General features: G+C 41.0%; 2 protein-coding genes across 4 annotated transcripts; both read right to left on the reverse strand.

Moving 5' to 3' along the window:
* Window positions 1–46: 46 nt before the first annotated feature.
* On the reverse strand, window positions 47–10,286 carry cpsf1 (cleavage and polyadenylation specific factor 1). 3 transcript variants are annotated; one of them, XM_028398420.1, is made up of 38 exons: window positions 10,124–10,286; window positions 9,471–9,636; window positions 9,354–9,381; window positions 9,130–9,263; window positions 8,970–9,050; window positions 8,729–8,880; window positions 8,436–8,582; window positions 8,214–8,353; window positions 7,950–8,060; window positions 7,747–7,840; window positions 7,579–7,666; window positions 7,329–7,472; window positions 7,137–7,188; window positions 6,976–7,049; window positions 6,822–6,896; window positions 6,658–6,738; window positions 6,286–6,381; window positions 5,985–6,185; window positions 5,769–5,910; window positions 5,490–5,668; window positions 5,203–5,342; window positions 4,953–5,127; window positions 4,574–4,780; window positions 4,397–4,486; window positions 4,164–4,310; window positions 3,886–4,038; window positions 3,363–3,479; window positions 2,997–3,087; window positions 2,676–2,760; window positions 1,988–2,129; window positions 1,750–1,902; window positions 1,473–1,649; window positions 1,114–1,180; window positions 981–1,028; window positions 747–902; window positions 536–665; window positions 320–458; window positions 191–238 (listed from the first exon to the last, which is right to left on the reverse strand). In XM_028398420.1, the coding sequence occupies exons 2-38, from the start codon at window positions 9,612–9,614 to the stop codon at window positions 191–193; spliced, it is 4,428 nt and encodes a 1,475-aa protein (XP_028254221.1). In that variant the 5' UTR covers window positions 9,615–9,636; window positions 10,124–10,286. The 3 variants fall into 3 exon arrangements, with proteins under 3 accessions (XP_028254212.1, XP_028254221.1, XP_028254204.1); XM_028398403.1 differs by having other exon boundaries at window positions 9,471–9,640; XM_028398411.1 differs by lacking the exon at window positions 10,124–10,286 and having other exon boundaries at window positions 47–238; window positions 9,471–9,614.
* A 326-nt stretch (window positions 10,287–10,612) lies between these two features.
* parp10 (poly(ADP-ribose) polymerase family member 10) lies at window positions 10,613–19,193 on the reverse strand. The gene is made up of 11 exons (XM_028400149.1): window positions 19,082–19,193; window positions 18,209–18,384; window positions 17,632–17,874; window positions 16,534–16,764; window positions 15,431–16,446; window positions 15,119–15,331; window positions 13,534–13,657; window positions 12,468–13,460; window positions 12,081–12,214; window positions 11,835–12,009; window positions 10,613–11,761 (listed from the first exon to the last, which is right to left on the reverse strand). Exons 2-11 carry the CDS (start codon window positions 18,381–18,383, stop codon window positions 11,463–11,465), a joined length of 3,603 nt encoding a protein of 1,200 aa, XP_028255950.1. The 5' UTR covers window position 18,384; window positions 19,082–19,193; the 3' UTR covers window positions 10,613–11,462.
* Between the last annotated feature and the right edge of the window lie 1,290 nt (window positions 19,194–20,483).

Genomic DNA, 20,483 nt, shown 5'->3' on the forward strand with positions numbered 1-20,483 from the left:
TTTACAATTACAACTCAATGGAAACAAAATTAAAAGGAAACACATCAGCCATATTTTTTTTTATACAAAATAGTCTAAGAAAACATTACAGGATTCTTTTGGACTAACGAGAAATAACAAAGGGTCATGAGAAAATCCTCCACTCACTACAAAACAGCGTTGAGTTGAAAAACACATGGGAATGTTGTGTTTAGAAATGAGCTGTTACTCTGTCAATTTCCAGGAGATCATCCAGAATCTGGTGAGAGGACAACAATAAAAAAAAATTAAAGGAGTGAGTAAACCAAACTTTACCTCTGAGGATGTTCTGTGTACTCACAATGTCCTGAGTGGTCCCAATCTTCTTGGCTAACTCACTGCGCTCCATTGTGCTGAGGTACAGGTACTTATTGAGTAACTCCCCATCCAGGATGTTCCTCACTGGGTTCTGCAGGCTTCGTCTGTCGCTGTGTAGCATTCTGAATGCAAGAAACATGAAGGTCAGTGATATCAAACACATTAGCACATAGTAAAAGCACTGTGTGCAGAGGCACACCTGAAAGCCTTTGGGTTTAGACCAGCGTGATGGGGCAGCATGGTGTTAAGAGCATTTTGCAACATCAGCAGACGGCGATATGTCTTCTCCTGCATGGGGAGGAGCAAACCAATCCCTCCGTCTAGAGTTGCTGTGGAAACACAAAGTTTAGAAAACCTACAGCCACCAAATCCTAAAAAGTTACCTGCTATGACATGTTTTGACTACCTACCAAACCATGTGATATGCTTGTTGTCCCAGGTCAGAGATTTTTTGCTGCCAGCGTCTAGTGCACCTCTGCATGGCATCCGCCAGAAGGTGTTAACGTGAGCTCCAACATTGAAGTCAGCCCTCCTCAGCAAGCGCATTCCTCCAAAGCTCTCTTTAGCTGCAAGCACAGACCACTTATTACATGACTGTATGTGCATTATTAATGAGTTTACTTATGATACCAGGGTCAACATACCTTCAGGTAAATACATGTAGACATAGAGGTTCTTGTCTCGATCAGATACTAAGAGGAGGTGATATTAACGTGTTAATAACAAAAGATTTGTGACTTAAGTAATATTTCTTCCAAAGATAATGCCAAACCTCACCCAAGAATCCAAGTTGGTTGTTATCCACCATGAATTCGATGCTATACACCTCTAAAGGCTTTGCATCCTGTTGCCAAAACAATAAAAACAAAGGTAAATCCCAACAAAGGCTGCTACAGTCCCTGAATAAGCTGCTGCTAGAGCCACTCTGAATCCAAAAGCCCACGGGAGACATCAATATTCACTTGTACATCAATACACCACTGTGTGCTGGGGCCTGAACATTACAGTTATCTACTCAAACACACTGCTTAAATCCAAGGCTGCGAGAGTGGAAAATTAAACTCTTCAAACCTCATAATATACATTCATCTCTGATCAAAGGAGAATGCAGAGCATTAGTGGTGTTACTTCCTCACCCTGCTGACAAGAGAGAGTGTCTTGCTCTCCTGCTGATAACGAAGCAGTGAGACACTTTTCATCAGGTCAGCTGCCAGAATAAAATTCTTGATGCTGAACATCTGGTGGATGTAGAGCTGCGTGTCAATGAAGGCCATGCCAGTCAAATCGTTGTCCTTCAGGACCCACAGAAAGATCTGTAGGAACATAAAAGAAGTTATTTGCATGCATATGCAAGATTAACTGTCCATGGTTTTTGTAGCTCATGTAGTTGTCATGGGAAAATGTGATAGAGACCTTTTGTCCGATGGCTGACACCAGGTATCCACTACAGTGACACAGAGCTGTCACTGGTCCTTTTTGTTCTTTCTCATACAGCACTTTAAACTTGTTCTTCGTGAGGGGCTGGCCTGGTTCTGGCACCACTTCAATCACATCCAGGATCAAAATCTGGACACACGCAGCAAACATTTAGGTGAAAGGATAGAAACAGACCTAAGAGGCAGAAAAAGTTTCTAGCCAAACATCCACTCACCCGGCCCCTGCAGGTGACCTCCTCCCCCTGCATCAGGCACGTCCCTGCTGCGATGTAGCCCTTCAGACCAGACACTGTCTCCTGACTCTTCAGGGCCACTGTCTTCATACAGGTCACATGTTCCCACTCCTCCAGGTCGATCCTTCAAGAAACAGGTCAGAGCAAAGTCAAGACAAATTCACACCGCCTCTTATCTTTTATTCAAATGTTAGAATGGATTTCAGTGAGTTTTCATTCAGATAATGGAAAGGCAAGGTTGCCCCAGCTTTAAGTCAGTAAAGTAGGTCTGCCATCCATTAAAACAAATCTAAATATAGTGATACATTTTGACAGCCATGTGTTAAAAGTCCTGCCGCTTATATTGAAGCACTCACGGCAGTAGTTGACCATGGACTGAGACAAATGATTCTTGCTACCATCTGACCCTGATTAAAATGAAAGTAAGCAGCCGTGTGAGACTAAATTAATTGTCTACAGCTTGGATAAGTGACCCACGATTTTTAATTAAACATTACTGCCTGAAAGCTGTACAAAGCCTCTAGTGAGCTGACCTGGTGCAGAGAAAATGGATAACAACCCTTTGTGTAGACTACTTTGTTCATGGCTGCCTGATGTCTACTGAACAAAGCACTTCCATTGATGTTTGTTCTTTCAAAGAGTCTTGATATATAAAGAAAACAGCTGTTACCGTGTGTTGGGAATGGCCTCCCAGCTCACTGGAGAAATGAGCTGAATGGAAAACTTCTCCTGTTGGGGGTTAATGTAACGTTCGTCTGCAGGGAGAGGATAAACAGCAGTAATATAACAATATCAGGAACAAAATAAACTGCACAATAAGATTATTAATTTGTGTAATTCTGAGCATTTTTGTGCAATAAAAATAAATAACTTGATAGTGACTAATAATGGCCACTTTCTTGCTGCCAAGACATGTGCAACACAGCAGGGGACATTATTGAAGTGACACTTGAATTCATCTAAAGATGCAAAACTAATAATGTTGTCTTACCTCGTTCTATAATTTCATACTCCTTCTCCTCTCCAGTCATTCTGGGAATGCGAGTACAGGGCTCTTTCACACTGGTACACACAGCGTACACCTGAGAGGGTAAAAACACACAGAAAACCTAATCATCAAAGACTAAGCCTTTCAAAGTCACCATCATTGATTTTTTTCTTATCTGCAGCAAGAAAACTTCCAGAGGTCTTTCATCTCGAACTTTTCAAAGCAGTCCAATCAATATGCTTTTATTCTGCATCGTGTTATGCAAGTTAAGTTGTGCTGGGAGTGTGCTTTGGGTTAATTCTACAATATATATCAGGTCAGTGCTGTGGTACATCTGGTGCTGTGTGGGCTTAGTAAAAGGAACCTTACCTTGGACTCAACATGGTAGGAGACATAATGGATGGTGCACCTCAGGGGGATCTTTCTGACTGGCCATGGGGCATCGTAGGACAGATAAGTGGGCAGGACGCTGATCCTTAGCTCACCCTGTGTTAGAACACAGACAAGGCAAAATAGCTGAAAAATAAAGTGAATGAAGCAGTGGTGTACACTGGTGTTTTATTATTGGGGGGGGGTTACTGCCATAGATTGCCGTTTCCAAGAGTTTAAATCTTGAAAAGATAAAAAAAAAGCAAGACAGGAAATCAGAAATCAGAGAGATTTGACCTTGAGATAATTCAAACTGCATTTTCTGGAGTAAATAAAAATACCCACATGCCTGGAGCGAGCATTTCTACATTTGTATGTAACACAGCTTCTTTTGACATATAAATGCCTACTAATGGATATCAACAAGGAAAACGTCTTGTGTGGAATATCAGCAAATATTAATTTAATAATAATCAGCTCTTTATGAGCAGAGTACCGAGGTAAAACAAGAACAAGTGTGCACCTGTTTGTTGAAGTAGAGGAAGCCTTTGGGGCAGTTGATATTATGGAAAGGTGAGAAAGACTCGATGGTGCCATCAATGGTCATGGGGTGAAGCCTCATTGCTCCCCGGGAGGTGACCAGCATCCAGTGAGGGGACGGCCCACAGATAAACACCTGCCGAAAAAAAGAATGAGATGTGGCGGGTCATTTTTAATCCTAGAGTTACATGGCTGAATGTAAAACAGTAACAACAGCAAAGGTTGTGGTAATTCTAAAATATAAAAAAATAGCTTCTTTACCCCCGAGTATCCTGAGATGTCCTCAAAGTATCTGAACCTGGCGATCCGACTCTTCACAGCTGAATTATCCTCAGTGGCAGAGCTCTCTGCCCTTTTATCTTTCTTAAGCTTTGATTTCTTTTCTCTGAAGTTGATGTTATGTGGCACCTGCGCAGAGTAAAAGGACACCGTTAGGGCTGATTTAATCTGAAGCCGACTTGATGGGCTCCATTTTGATCTGTCTTTGCTCTCACTTTTTTGAAGCGGACTTTCAGGTTGTTTTGTGGCTGCTGTTGATCATACGGGAACGCTTCATAGATCAGAAGCTCTTGTTCCACATGAACCTAGAAAATGAGAAATCCGTTTGTCTAACCTTTTTTTTGTTCCTTTTATAAAGGCTCCAATCATGAAAAACACAAATGAAAACTCACCAACAAATACGGTCTGCTACGATTGTTCCCGAGTGCCACCAAAGTCACCTCTTTGACTAGTGGGATCTCTCCTTGACGAGTGACTTCTTCTTTTTTGCTCTCTCCCTGCGTTGCTGATTGGCCAGAGGAGCTGTCCACCAGCACTCTTTGACCCACCGGGAAGTTCTTTACTAGAAACACCAGCTTCCAGTCTGGCAGCTGATAAATCTGTTCAAACACAAAGAGACAGTGAAATCCATGAGCAGGAAGTGACCACATCGGGTTCTTGTAATCACATTAATCAATTATACTTGTAATGCTAAAGGAATGCCTATGTTGATCTATCACAACTATGACAGAAATTTCTGACACTACAGCAAGTGCAAAGTAAATACTGTACCTCCATTACACCATTCTCCCTGATTATCACACACCAGTGGGTGGGCTCTGCTTTGATCGTGCCCCCCTCACTTCCTGAAGTCATTGGCGCCGCAGTGCTCCGGCTGATTTCCTCTCTAACAGTGGCTGCGCTCGATTCACCGTACAGCATTTCCTCCTCATCATCCACCGTGTTGCTGCACACATCATAGTCAATAAGAGGTGGTGCTGGAAGTGGTTGAATGTGTTGCAGAGGTAAAGTGAATTCTTACCTGAGGTCCTGGATGATTGTCTCTGTCTCAGATTGACTTCTGAAAACAGTGTCCTCTTTCATTGAGCAGCTCACTTTGTTTTCAGTGGTAAACATCCCACTTACATCTCTGTATGCACACAGTGTGATTACACGGGATTGCTGTTGAATAAGAGAATACTTGAGTAAAAATACTATTACAAGCTATTCAAGTAAAAAAGATTTCTTGAAGAGCCTGAGTTTGGCCAGCAGAAGGCAAGTTTGTCCAATAAAAATTGTCTAGGTGACAAGTGTGGATGATTTACTCACAGTGCTAATCTGCGGTTTCTGCAAGGCCAGGCGGTGTGTTTTCCCCATGTATGTGTCAGTCTTCAGCACAAACATGGTGACCACTCCCTCGGCTGTCATGATAACCACGAAAGGGTCAGCCACAGAGCAATGCACTATGGGAGACCCCAGGTCCACCGGGATAAAGTGGAGCTGTTTCACTGAAAGAAATAAGATTTTTTTAGGCATGTTACAAGGAAAACAAAACAGCTACTGTTAGTTACACCAACATCATAAAATCTGCTTTCATTAATGTTTTACCTCCTTCCAGGAGACGAAGGCCCATGGGGGAGACCTGGATGATGTACTTATTATCACCAATGTTCCCAGCAAACACAGTAGGCCCCTGAGTGGCAAAACCACTGGTGTCCAACTCCATGATCTCCTGACCTGTCTGCAAGATCTACAAAGAAATGTATAGAGAAATTAAAAAAAAAGCTTGCAAAGAAAATCCAAGCTGTATCAAAATGTTTTTACCATTGTTGAATCCTCTCTGCTTAGAATGAGAAAGCCGTGCTTCTTTGCATCATCCTCCAGAGGAGGCTCTGTCTTCTTTTTCTCCTCCTCATTATCCTCTTCTTTCTCTTTCTCTGTTTCCTCCTTTTCCTTCTGTCCCTCTTCACCATCCTCACCAGTCTCAGTCTCACCTCCATCCTCTGACTCATCACTTTTTGCAGCCTGGAAAATGGGAAAAAGAACAATTTACTGTCAAAAAATGTCAACAATAACAGAACGATTGTGAGAGAACCTGAAGCGGTTACGCAGTAAGGCACAGTACTTTTTTGTCTTCCTGGACTTCACTTGAGATGACAGTCCACATGTCGTGGCAACCTGGCAACTCAAATGTAGTGACAACCTGAGGTCGAATGCTTCTCTGAGAACAGAATGAAAACATGTTACAAAATAAAAGAAAAGGGAAACAAACAGTGACTCACATAAGCATTCACTGTGTGAGGTTTGTTCCTGGGGTGTTTACAGGCTACTCCGTCGATCTCTGAGGCAGCCCTGGTAGACCCAGACTACACTTTAGCACCGTCACTGGACCTGAGGCAGACGGCCCTCGCGACCACAGGTTTTAGGACGGTGCAATAAAAATGATCATGCATACATGCATTAAAAAAAAACGACTGACTCAGCAGGGAGGGTTTACCTGAAGTACAGACAGCGCACCATTTTTGCTGTTGCCAGAGCACACCACAACCTCCAGGTCAGGCTCAGGGTTGCTCTGAAACTGTTGATGCACAAAAAAAAACAATTAAATGACATTTATTTGGATTAAATCCAAAAGGATGTAGAAATATCAAAAGTCTGTACCTCTTCAGACAAGAAAGCAGGTTCACCCATTGAGGCATTAGCACAAGGTCCAATGTTGAGTATGCTATCACACACCTATAAGAAAACAAGTAGACAATCTATAGTCGCTTAGAGTACATCCACCTAAAACACTAAAAAGCAAAAGCTATTTTACCTCAAAGGAGTAGGTGGCCAGCTGAGTGCCTGACTGGGCCTCACTTCCATATACTTCTATTTCATCCACCTCGTCTGAAAAAATAAAAATAAGTATTCAGGTGTACTGCAGTCTGGCGGATCAGAGAATGTTCTGTCAAGTCAAACTAATAATGGACATACCAGTCCAGTTGGCAGAAGACTCTACCCGCTTCTTTTTATTGGGTGGTTCCTCCTGAAAGTTGAAAACAATGATTTAAAAGACAGTTTTGATAACAACCTTTCAAACACATGCAAAATGTGCAAGATGTACAAAGACTGACAATGTAAAATGACCCCAGACACTTTAATTTGGCAATACTTTCATAAACCTGCCTGCTTATCTTTCTCCTTCTCTTTGTCTTGCTTTTCTTTGCCTTCCTCGGCCGGCGTCTCTTGAAGCTTCTCTGTGTACTTCAGGAGCAGAGAATTGCCGAGGCGGGAACCCAGAAAAAGGTAGCCGGGCTCCATGGTCACCATCTGAAGTAGGAAAGCAAAGAGTGCAAAAGTGATCAGTTTGCTGACTTTCCTTCTTTCAGTCTGTGTTTGAGATTTGGTGTATCATCGGTTTAAAGGCAAAACTTACACAGGTGGTCAGGACACTGGCAGCAGCTTTGTCAAAGTGAAAAGCCCGCACACTTCTCATGCCATCAGTTATGAGGGTCAACACATAACTGTGAGGAAAGAACCAGGGGTAAATCATAAACTGCCAAAAATGTTCAAACACACATTGGTAGTGCTGACAATAACTCACATTTCTCCTCCTTTCAGTGAGATGACCATCTTGTCATGAGCAATAAAGTCAGACTGAGAACAGTCAAGCATGATCTTCACTTCATCTTGTATACCTGCATAACCAATACACAGTATCCAGAACAGCCCAAAATATCAAACAGTACAGAAAGTAACCGAAAGTAGATGTCAAAGATAAAAACGTATGTAGTGCAGAACGCTTACGCAGAGGGAAGGCTGTAGTTCCAGTTGTCTGAGAGTTGAGAGAAACTCCATACGGTGGCACACTCTGGTTCAGATACAGCAATGAATTCACAGCAAACACCACAACACCACCTACAAAGATTTGATGCATGATTATCAATCACAGGGGTTACACCTTGCGCAAAATACTTAGTGCAACTTTGTATGGGACACCCAATGTCAAATTTTTTTACAAATATGTTTTATATATATATATATATATTTTTTTTTTACAAATGAGCTCACCAATAGGTTTGGGAACGGCCATTACTTGTGTACAGTCGAAAGGCAGATTACTGAGAGACCAGATGACGGGATGAACCTTCTGCATGATGTTGAGGGAGATGGCAACAATGCTACAGGTATCCTGACGCACAGCCACACGTCTGCAGCAGAAAGATTATGCAAACCAGTTAAACTTCAAATAAAAACGTGTTGTTGCTACAGATGATGGTGTGATGGACTGACCCTGGCCATGTCTGGTTAGGCTCAAACAGAATAAGTAACGTGGGCTCGTAGTAGCCATGGAGGAACTTCATATCAATGATGTTCAGCAGCTTCTCATCCAGCTCCCGAACATCAATAATGTAGCTGGGAAGGAAGCTGGATTTAGGCCTGTAGATAAAAAAAAAACACAGACAGTGTTTAATGTAGCATCAAACTGTACTAGGCTCTAAATGGAATACGGTTTAGCACCAGGGACACAAGTGTCCACCAGATACTAAAAGACAAAGCATAATTTTAGTGGATTGAGAGCATACCCTTCTCCAACCCCACTCTCCTGTTCGTCAGTTAGCGTGTCCTTCCGGAAAGGCAGCACCACAAGCTTGGTGCCATAAACTAGCATTACAGCACAGCGATTCTCTGGATCTACACGGACAATGGGAATATGAACATTCTGCACAAAGCCATCCTGAAAAATGCAAACAAAACAAATAAATATTAGATTAAAATGAATTCCCTTGCATCACAGAGATGTACTCCATTTTTGCTTCTACATACTCTGAGCTCAGGCTCCTCAAAGTAATGAAGAGACAGTGTCTTGAGGTCATGTGTTCCAGGGTCATACTCCACTACAGACAACTGGTGAGACAAACCAACCAAGTTAGTGGAAAAACCATTCAAGGTACCTAAAACATTAGTAAAGCTTCCACAATGATACCTTTGCATCTTTGAAACTGAGAAGTAGAGCATCTCTGCTGGCTCCTACAAGCTGCACACTGGCCATGGACATAACATTGCCAAAGAGTGAAAAAGAAGCAACCTGCTCCAGCTTCTCCTTGCGAGATTTGGTATCTGTATGAGAAAAGTCAAGACTTAGCACAAGTAAAGAATTTTTATTTTATCAGCATTATTTATGTATTTAAGTGAGGTGCCTCTACATACCTGATGCCTTGTCGGTCTTTGATGTACTCTGAAATAATGTAAATGTTAAAAAACGTCACAAAACGTCTTTGAAAATCTTGCACACAGAAAATAAACCAACCAGAGTTGGACACTTACCTCCACATCGTGAATGATCCTGTAGACAAACAGCTGAGATGTTCCAGCAACGACCAAGTTCTTCTCCTTACTGGATATAAAGTTGCAGTAGACAGAAAACTCCACTGCAGTGGGTGTGTGGGCTTGCCTGTACACAGCATACATACTGGAAGGCTGCCTTCAGCATCTGACTGGTAAGGACATTTATGTTAAGTCTTTCCTTCATGCTTTGCCACTGTTTAGGTTGGCTTCATGCAATAAAAACGATCACATTTTCTGCAACATGGTTAAATTTGTCAACCGCAGTGTTGAATACACATATATTAAACATTTTGCTATGTGTTTAACTGTAACTATTTATTGCAGCAGATTTCAGCACCAATAACCAAAAACATGCTCCGATGATACATGAAAGCAATCTACAGTATAGTTCATACACGTAAATGCAGCCTTACTATTAATATACCAAGTTAAACTATTAACTTTACATTTAGTACTAGTTATCTACTCACGTAGTTACAACCGGTCTGACACTCGGGTAACAGCTAGCTTCAGAATGTATGAGAAGCTGTTAATTTTGCAGCGCGCTAATGCTAGTTGCAGCTAGCATAATAGCTAGCATCGTACTTTTTTAGCATGCTTGTACAAACCATGAATTAAACTTGATAACTTACTTATGTGAAAAACGTGATCTGTGTTTTTAGCCGTACTGTCTCGTCTTCTCTCTACATTTAGGGCGTCATATTTTGTGTGGTACTCATTTAGGACAGCTAACAGGTAACAAGCATGTTAGCAAGTAGCTGTCGTTATGTTGTGGTTGTATCTGCGCCGGTGCTCTTCTTCTGTTCTTCTTTTTCTGGCAGACCAGATATTCTGGTGTACTGCTGCCCCCTTGCGCTGTATCATGGAGCCCACTTTTGTTTACGTACTGGGGAAAAATAGTATGTTGTTTAATTCTAATAAAAAGTGACCTTTGATCTACACCCTTTACTGTTCTATGTAGAAACCCAAACATTCTTATAAAATAGGCAAAAAAGGTAAATTGTTGCGCACAGGTTTATCTAGAAACTTTGTTATTTTAAAGTTCCAGTTGATGTCATTTAGAGCTTTCTCTGAAAGATTGTGATGCTACATCATGTTTTCTGAAAAAAAATGAGACAAAATACTTTCATAATAACATCTGTAATTAAATCAAAGGTCTATAGTCAACACACAACAGTCACAGACTTCTTTACAGTTATGGGATCAGAGCAAGTTTCAATCAGAAGCTCTGTAAATTCTGTGCAACCGGTAAAGAACTGCTGAAAGATAACATCTGAGTATCACATGTCTTACAAAGCACAGGCTATTTTGTTCCATTATGCTAGAAGTGTGTTATAGTTGTGATGGATGTGGCAGGCTTAATATTTACTAAACATAGATGCAGTAGCTTAATATATAATTAGGTGTAGTTTATGTTTACATTAATGCATCCTGCCTAAACACTGCGCTGATACTTCGGGGCAACCCTTGAACCATAAACAAACAGCTCATATTGGTCATATTGTGCTTTTTTGTATTAAACTCCTACTGGTAGAAAAAAAGTCCCAATCAAAACAGACATTAACCAATCTGTTACAGGTGATTTTTAAATCATAGGGTGGGAAAAGCACATTTTGGATACTTGCCAATTAAATTTTATTAAAGTGTGTAATGCCTAGAAGTTCGAAATTGTGAAACCTCTAGCACAAACTGCAGCACACACCCCTAAATAGACAAGGCACAAAAAGCTGTACTCTGCTGAATAAGCATATTTAAAGAACTATTTTTTTAATCTCCAGGCTCAGCTGTTAGATTAATGACACTTGAGTAAACTGAAGGAGTCCAAGTGGAAAAACAGTTTGTGACAAAACAACTGTTCACCAACAGTGTAGCCCTTTATAAATCAAAAGCACTTTAAAAAATCAAGGTAAACATAAAAACACGAGCAGTCTCCTTTCCACGTATTGTTTGTCAAGTGACTGATTTATTCCCTTAGCGATGGATTCTCTGACAGGTGATGAGATACTCTGGAAAGGCTTGTGTGTCATTGAAGATGACAAACATCGACGGCTTGGTAATGTCATCAGTCACGCTGTCGTATCTTAGGGGGATGTCGTCGGTCTCCTTCAGTGGAGCCGTCTTCATTGAATGGCAGCCTTTAGTGTAGTCTCCTGTCAGAACCTTTGACACAAAAACAAACTTGTATCCTTCTGTGTTCGGGGGTGAATACTGATCCTGGACAGAGAGGGCAGAGTTGACGGCAAAATACACCCCCTGTCCATAGACGGTGGCTGTTGGGAGAAATTACAGCCTTAGAAATAAGACAGCTGAGAGGTCAACAAAAAAAGTGGTTATTAAACATACCATTCTTTCCACAGAAGCTTCTGTTGAATCCATGAAGGCATATCTCTTTCACACTCGACTCACTCGTGCCGTGGTAGAGAGTCCGTTCAATTTCCGGGTATGTAGCACGCTGCAACACACTCGCCTTCTTCAACTTATACTGATTGTACAGCAGTCGATTCATCAACTTCTCCACCTGAGAACAAAAAAATGTTATATAACACAAATCACAATAATTTCTTGCAATTATGTATCTGATCGCTTCACCTGTATGATTCTGATTTTGCTGTGGTATTCCTGTATGGTCTCATAGAAACTCTTCACCACATTCTGAAACTCATCAGATTCTTCATCGACTTTGCATGCTTCAGGCATGTTTGAGAGCAAAGAGTACTCCTCGTCTGTAAACAAAATCAATTTGTTTAATCAGTCACATTATTTAGTAACATGAATGGGTAAAGGCAGTCCAAGATTTTTACATGCCTCAAAAATGGATTCTTAATCAAACTAGCAAGGGGAGGGGTATGCAATGTGTAACCTCACTTCTAGATGCAACTGGATTCCACACAGTGGTTCTTATACATGACATATGAGAGAAAAAAAGCCAACTCCACACACAGGAGTGGCTTTCTGCAGTGCAAAGTATTCCTTTACCTGCCACATCCTGACTCACATCCCCTAATTCCAGCAACTTCCTGGAGATTTTCACAGTTTTCCCAGAAGCTTTGTTGATTTCTTGCATCTTCTCAAAGTTGATAATGTGGGGCTGATTGTCCAGCAATATATTGACCTTCTCCACCCTCCTCCTATAAGCGTTCTCTATAAAGACTATAGTATCGGCAGAGTAAGGAGTCATGTCTGAGGAGACGGGGTCATGCTGCACCCACTGGATAGTTTTCAGGATTTCCTGGTCAGATACAGAGTTGGAGATTTTCTCCAACAGTAACTTCAAATCGCACATTCCTCCATGTACAAAGTCCTTAAATCCAGAAACAGTGATGATGGTGCCCTGAACCTCAATCTCAACTGCGTGCTTCCTCTTGATCATGTTCAGGCACATCCTGTGGTACTCTGAGAAGTTCTTTACACACCTGTGCTCCACTTTCTCCTCGACCTGCCTCTGACTGACCTTCTTACCGAAGGCTATATCTACACGAATCAAGTCGCAGCTGTATCCTGCAAATACATCTAATTGGATGGTGTTGGCTGCCTTGATTGCATCCTGTAATGGCATACTCATATGGCGCTTCTGCAGCTGGTCCACCTTGGGGCTTTGGACGGTCTTACTAGGAGGGTTTTCATCCTGGATCATTTTCTTGGACAACTCCAAGGCTTTTTGCAGCTGTTCCTCCTCATCTTTGAAAGACCAATGGCTTGACTCCATAGAGTATTGGATAGCCAAAGACAACTGAGCCTCTTCTTCCAGATTGCTAGAAAGTCTTAGAACATCACTGAGCGTGGCGTTCTGAACCTCTGAGGGCTGGGGATCATCGACAATTATCACATCCTGGTCTGTCAGGCTCTTTGGTTCCTCTGCTGTGTACATGTCCACGTTATTCAAGTCATCAAGGAGGTCTGAAGTCGACACACCATCCTCCATTGTTGTATCAATAGCTGAGACAATTTTCTTTGCCTCCTCCAGCAGGCCTACATAGACATAAAACAGACAGTTTGAAACCGCACAGATATACGAGAAGTCATTGAACAGGGAAGATCCTACCGCTGCCTGAAGCTCCATTATCAGTCTGCATTGAATCAGATTTCATCCCCTGTCCAGAGTTATCCACAGATGATTTCTGGAAGTTTTTATGGGCCAATACGTTCCATGCCGTTTCAAAAATATCCTGAAAAAAAATAATAAAAAAGACCATTAATGCAAACATTAGGGTCATCACAATTTCATGTAACTTAGCAGATTCCAACTTAATGTCAGAACAAACTTAAGAGTCTCTAAAAGGATTAGCAGCACTTTACCCTTTAGGAAATAAGGATATGAACAACAGGAAATGAATTTGGAAAAACTAAATGAAATTACATTGAAAAACTATTAAACAGGGCTCTAGAGTGCGACCAAATTGGTCGCACTCTATGCGACCTCATTTCTCAATGGTGCAACCAAAAAATATCGGAGCTCACAACTCCTCATATGACCCTTCTACTGCAGTGCGCAGCACACAAACACGCAGACAGGTATTAAAGATGTTTCGCTGATGAACAGCAGAATCCGCAGTTTAAGTGAACATACAGCGGAAGAGCAGGATTTGTTGCTACTATGCGGGTTTTGCTAATTTGCTGTTGACCTGAATGAGTGACGATAACGAGCCGGTCATGTTCAGGGAGGGGGCGTGACATGCTCGCAGCATTATAACAGACTGAACAACAGGTCTGAGGACAGTGTTATCTGACCTGCGTGGTTCATCCATGAAGGCTGATTCACTCTGACTGACAGCAGTCAGCTGGTTTTAAGAAGTTATAGTACATGGTTACATGACGAACGCTCATTTAAAAAGTATTGTTATTATCCTGCTATAGTGGACCATTGTCTGCCAGTATGATGTCTGCATACAGCTAAAACTCATATGTACAAAATGTACCAATGCGTACAAAAATATATGGATTAAATGTGATGCGGTGCACCTAAATTTTGTGCTGGTGCACCTAAGAAAAAAAGTTAGGCACACCAGTGCAACCAGTGCAAAAAGTTAGTCTAGAGCCCTGTTAAACTGGGAAAAAAAATGCATAGAAAAACAGTCAACAGAGTGTTGCACTCCTGCCATGCTGTGCTAAAAACTAAGCCTCAGGCTATATTGCATCAGCCATGAATTGACTGTGACAGCAAATCAAGATAAATGACAACTGGTATGACCAGCTATGAACCATTTAATTAGTACTCCCCCTATAAATTCATTCAGTCATTATTTCCCAAATATTTCCCATGTTGTGTTTTATAGAGCACATTTTTACATAATTTAACCTTGAAACAAATTTATTTCCAACACTAGCTCATTTTTTACAAAAACAAAGAAAGACAGGCTTTGAGGGGCTAATAATGTTGACCCTGGTAGTTTTTGATTTGTATGAAAAATGAAAATCTGTTACTCTGCACAAATTAAAGTAATTTAAGCTTTGTGTAGAAAATTAATATGGTAAAACAAAATTGCTTTGCTCTAATTAATTGTACTTGAGGAATATTTTTAAAAAAGAGACTTTTCAATAATTTTGTCTCCAAATGTATATTGTAGCACTACAAGCCCAGGAAGCACAGGCACAGAGGATTAACAGAACGTCTTTGTTCATACTGTTACCTGGTGTGGCAGGGGCTCCCAGGGCACATACTTTGGGTTGATGTAGACCTGGAACTTTGATTCCATCTCATTTAGAATGCTCTTACACTCTGTATCATCTAAAAAGCGTGACACTCCCGGAGCATTCACTGTGATGGTTCTGGTGCAGATGGAGGAGACCACACCTTGAAGCACCTCTTCTGCCATTTGGCAAGCGACAGCATGACCATGGATCTACCAGGTACATTAACAAATATAAAAAAACACATTGATTAAATAAAGGAACAAAACATCACTCTCTGCTTTGACGTGTGATACTAAAGCATCACATACCTTTAACCCACAAATATCTTCAGCCTCTAGTGGAAAAATAGACACTTGGTCCATGTCAGCAAGGAGCTGATGGCAGTGGATTTGGATGTATTTCAGCATGCCGGGGTCCATAGAAATGACGGTCTCCCTTTCAATAGGTGTAGTCAGAAACTCCAGAATGGCACTCTGCTTCTCATCCTCCATCCCTTTCAGAGTCAAAACATCAATACTCCTTTGTTCTGACACCCTAGCAGAGGTGAAACCCAGATTTTGCAGGAATTCAGACCACTCTCTGATGCACAACATGCCCTCATACTCCCTGTCCATAGATAAGCTGAAATGACACACTTGGGATTTTAAAAAGCTACATGCCTGGTTGGCTGAGTCCTGCGTCAGAGATGCTACCATAACATTAGAGTCTGATACAGTGTAGACTGTGGACGAGCCTGTTTTATTAAGGCTTTCAAGAAGCCTTTCTTTTACATCTTTTCTTGCAAGGAACTGAGCCTTTTCTGGCTCTAGGGTAAAAGAAATCTCTGCCATGCTGCCAAGAAAGTCCACAACAGTGTTTTTTAGTTGCTCCACTTGTAGTCTGTCGGGTCCTACAATGTGCACACCATCATCTTTACTTTGAATAGTGAAATTTGGGTTATTTTTCTGAATTTCCTGCAGAAAAGTGCTCCACTGAAACAATGTCTGTTTTACTGGGTCTGTGATCGCAATATGGCTTGATAGTGCATCTGTTTCCTCAGTTTGGTGCTCCATTACTTCCTCTGACAGTTCTACTGCTGCATCGACAACAAGCAGCTCCTCGGTCTGAGATGAGGTGGGACTGCTGCAATTAACCACTGTGGGAGGACTGGTCTGCATCTGAGTGTCATTCAGAGCATCAGAGTTTGTCCCAGTGATATCTTGGCTCTCAGTATCAGAGCTCTGTGACGGTACACTTTCTGCAGGCTGAAGAAACTCAAAGTAGGGATTCAATATTAGATCAGCATCCTCCAGTTTGTGAGGGTGATCGAGGACAAGGTCCACAGCTGTCGAAAGAGACACAAACAATGTCTTAATGAAGAAAAGTTGTAAGAGTATATGGAGTTTTAAAGGATGTACAGTTCAACACTTACATTCACAGTTATCAAACGACACTTTTGCTATACTCTCTGACAGCATGGTGACATTCTTCACTTTGTGATTTCCACCACGGCTGCTCTCAAAGTACAAAGTAAGAAGATCTGGAGTGGTGCCAGGGTGCAGGTTCTTCACTAAGACAGAATCAGTTTGCTCAATCTGTTCGAGAGCTACTTTAGCCCCATCAAGAAGCCTCCTGGACAGTTTTGCGCTCAGATTTTGGAAATCTGTAAGAAGAGGATATGACATATGGAGTGAAAAAATGACAACCCAAACGCACCAGCAGCATGTGAGGCTGCATCCAAAAACATTTTATGTATACTGGAAGTAATGCATATATGTGTTTTTTTCATTCATGCTAAATGTAGGTGATCCACACGTCACAAAACCTATATCTACTTTTTGTCCTATACCATGGCCTTAGTATATATCATCAGTAAACAGTGGAAATAATGTGCTTAATTTATCAAGAGAGGCATGCCTAAAAAGTCCACTAAGGTGTCATGTTCATGTGAATGTCGATCATATATGAGCATAAATCCTGCAACTAGTGCAGAGTCAAAAACCCCAACTCTAAATAAAAATCATGCCGCAAATATAACACTCGAAGCATCAGGTCAGGTGCAACACCAAACTGTGACAAGTTGTAATTATCACAAACAACAACAGAAATGCTTCTAAACAACCCTGAGAGGTGAGTTTGTCTAATAATTTTAACTGGTATGCTAATAATTATCAAAAAGCAAAGGAACAATGTGCTTAAGATGTTTTAAACAAATGCAAACTAATTTATCAGCAGAGTTCCCTCACCACTGACAAGCAACAGACTTTATTCACTTAAAAGTAACAAAACACAAAAACAACAAGAATGCCCCAGCAGCATCACTGTTCACAGTCCCTTAAAGCCTTTCTGTTTTAGTCTGTTCTTCTTACATCGAGTTTCTTTGTTTGTTGTGTTTGCAGTGCATGTGTTGTCAAACTCAATGTTCCTGTGCATTATAGAGTTAAGCTGATGAGATGACTTGGATATAGATTCACTAATTATATAAATTATTAGTAAATATATAAACAATGACATTTTGTTTGTTGTGTACCTTTTGACAAGGGCTGTTTGAGATTAATGAGGATCAAATCTCTCCCAGGTGAGGGATGCAGGGTGTAGTCAGTGTCATTTAGCCCCAGCATGTTTTCCACATAGAGTTCTATCATCTCTTGGCTTGTGCTGGGGTTGACCCCACGCAGCAGCACCCTGCATCGGTCCTGCGATGGTGGTTTTCGAACATTCAGCTCACTATTGTACAGAACATGATGTCCCTTAGACAGCACTCGGGCAGCAGCTTTAAAAGAAAAATAAGAATTAACATACATCACCTATGACACATTAAAGCCCATACTTTTACATCATTTTAACAATTACATCATTATACATACTTTTACATCATTTTAACATTTACATCATCATTTTACATCATTATCTTTTTGAACATAGCAATGCTTCGTTTCTACTTCCATGTTTCTAAGCACAGGCAGACACAAGTGAAGTGAAAGCTGTGTACTTTGTGTTCACAGCTGTATAAATGTATGCAAGATACTATAGGACAAGTGACTGTTCAAGTGTGTTACTGTTGCAGTTTGTGATTTTCTGTTCCTTCAGTTATTACTGTGACTTGCCTTCTGCCTCCTCAAACACCAGTAGGGCCCGATTACCCTTCTTTTCCACAGATGTAAGTGAACCTCCCCCTGACCGCCGCTTATTCTCGAAGTAGAGACACAGCAGCTCCTCATCCACTTTTTCAGACAGCCCCACCACCTCCACTGTCCTCTCCTCCAAATTTTCCCCAGGCATCCTTTTAAAAAGTGTATACAGTCAAATCACATATCATAATATCAAAAATGTTTGAAATGTGAAATAAATATTTCCAGACATTTAATAAATGAAACAATTGGCCGATATAAACATAAATAGCTCAACCACAAATGATGTCAAAACTGCACTGTGCTTCAGTTCCATACTTGTTGACAGATGATTTATGCCAGTAAACGTTCATATAACCTGTTCATCTCCATGGCGGTCAGCATAGAAAATTCTGTTAAACACATTATATCAGCTCTAGCTTGGTTCACTGCGGCAGAATACTTTTAAAAGTGTAACTGTTTTAATGCGAGTTCATTTCTTATCTGTCACGGCCTACTAAACAACAGAAGTATTCACAGCTACCTTACAGGAAGTCAGGCCTCATTTTCACGCACACTGTTGTTTTGGAGCAAAAACACCACGCTGCTGTGTTAGTTTTGCTTCAAAACAACAGACACAGCGGGCAATGCCCCCAGCATTCCCAGCATCGTCGTTTTTATTTACTGCGTACTTTATCTGAAGTCTATTTGTTCCTCGTCTCTGCGCTGACATTTTACCAAACTAGAAAGTGAAACCAGCAGCTATTAGTTGCCATGTTTATGCACTGAAGCTAAAGTCCGTCGCAGAAACTTTATGTATGTCGGATAAGCAGAAGATATTTTCACAATAATTTCCATCACATTTCTTACCTGTGTTAGACAGAAAACATTTGCTGACAGCCGCATACGGACGGTCTGAACTCTTCACTTCCTTGTGCTGCGTTTTGACGTCAGACTGCTGCGCACATTAAAGCGGAACTGCCTGTTTTAAACACACGAAGAAGAAACTAACAAAATTAAGATTAAGAAAGATTAAGAATCCGTTGACAACATGTGACAACATGTGTTTTAACTCTGTGGTGGAGCTCAAATGCTTAAAGCAGCATATATTATATAATTAAACACACGTAAAGGGACCTGCCTTGAAGGTCCTGTGTCAGGTGTGTCGTACGTGCTAAAACAGGCCAAAATCATCCCACAATCTGCAGGTAGCCCTGATAATAAAGGAGGATGCATTATTTAGCAGGACTGATTTTGGACCTGCCGAAACTTGCAAACATACAGCACTCTGAACCAAACATGTTGGATTTTGACCAAAATTATCCCAAATATTTAATATCAATGTAATAATTATTTAGTAATATTATTACTATGCTATTCTCTGGAGTTTGAGTGTGAGCTTAAGGTGAGTTGATCGCATAGATGCTGAAAGTTAGCCTTGTTGATCAGGATGGGAGGCTGAGCCTTTGGCCATCAGGCAGCTCTGCTTGGGTTAAAACAGTGGTGGAATGTAACTAAGTATTTGTACTTTGTTACTGTACTTAAGTAAATAATTATGTACTTTACTTAAGTAAAAATTATAGTGCATACAGTATACTTTTATACCATTACATTTTGCAGCTATTATCTGTACTTCTACAAATTTTAAAATGTCTGTAGTTATAAGTACATTTATGAATACAGTTGTGTTCATACATCTGTGCTGGACCGTACTGCTGGACTGATGTGAGGTCAGACTCTGCATGGAGGTGGTGTCACGCTGCCAGCTGTGTTTCTATAATGAGCCTCAGTCATGGAGCCAGTGCTCTGGCTCAGTTAGCTAACTAGTTAGCCACTGTCTGCTAACACAAATCCACACATCCATTAATGTCTGATTAACATTAATCATAATTCATAACATAAAACTACAGCAGGAAGACTTACACAGTAAAATAGTGAATGCCTGTTTTTTATTAGCAGCCTCTCTGTCCACTTGATGCCCACAGCCTGTCTCATGACACACAGACCTGTCCATAGCTGATTCTGTACTGAAAATGTAAATTGTCCATTTTAATTTTTAAGGTAGGGCAGGAGATTTCATTCTGATGCACTTTTTGTTCAATTAGTGTAACTTGTCTTTACAATCTGAAAGCAACCAATTAGTTCGGCAGTTTCGCTTTAAAACAAAGAATATTAATCATTCAAGCTATGAAACGCTAAAAACATCAGCCAATCCTCCGGGTGGACCCTGCATGGAGTATTGGCTGGTTGTCACTCTTCCTGCTCTGCGCAC

The sequence above is a fragment of the Parambassis ranga genome, chromosome 2 (assembly GCF_900634625.1).
Source record: "Parambassis ranga chromosome 2, fParRan2.1, whole genome shotgun sequence".
NCBI classification, from domain to species: Eukaryota; Metazoa; Chordata; class Actinopteri; family Ambassidae; genus Parambassis; species Parambassis ranga.

What these genes read in the sequence shown, in the direction of transcription:
- cpsf1 (XM_028398411.1), bottom strand. Translation starts at nt 9,614, where the DNA reads ATGTATGCTGTGTACAGGCAAGCCCACACACCCACTGCAGTGGAGTTT. An exon ending in GAGAGTGGGGTTGGAGAAGG is followed by an intron (nt 8,583 to 8,728) that starts GTATGCTCTCAA and finishes TTTTATCTACAG; the next exon opens with GCCTAAATCCAGCTTCCTTC. An exon ending in CACTCTCTCTTGTCAGCAGG is followed by an intron (nt 1,181 to 1,472) that starts GTGAGGAAGTAA and finishes TTTTGGCAACAG; the next exon opens with GATGCAAAGCCTTTAGAGGT.
- parp10 (XM_028400149.1), bottom strand. Translation starts at nt 18,383, where the DNA reads ATGCCTGGGGAAAATTTGGAGGAGAGGACAGTGGAGGTGGTGGGGCTG. An exon ending in GTCGTTTGATAACTGTGAAT is followed by an intron (nt 16,447 to 16,533) that starts GTAAGTGTTGAA and finishes CTCTTTCGACAG; the next exon opens with CTGTGGACCTTGTCCTCGAT. An exon ending in GGGAGCCCCTGCCACACCAG is followed by an intron (nt 13,658 to 15,118) that starts GTAACAGTATGA and finishes ATTTTTTTTCAG; the next exon opens with GATATTTTTGAAACGGCATG.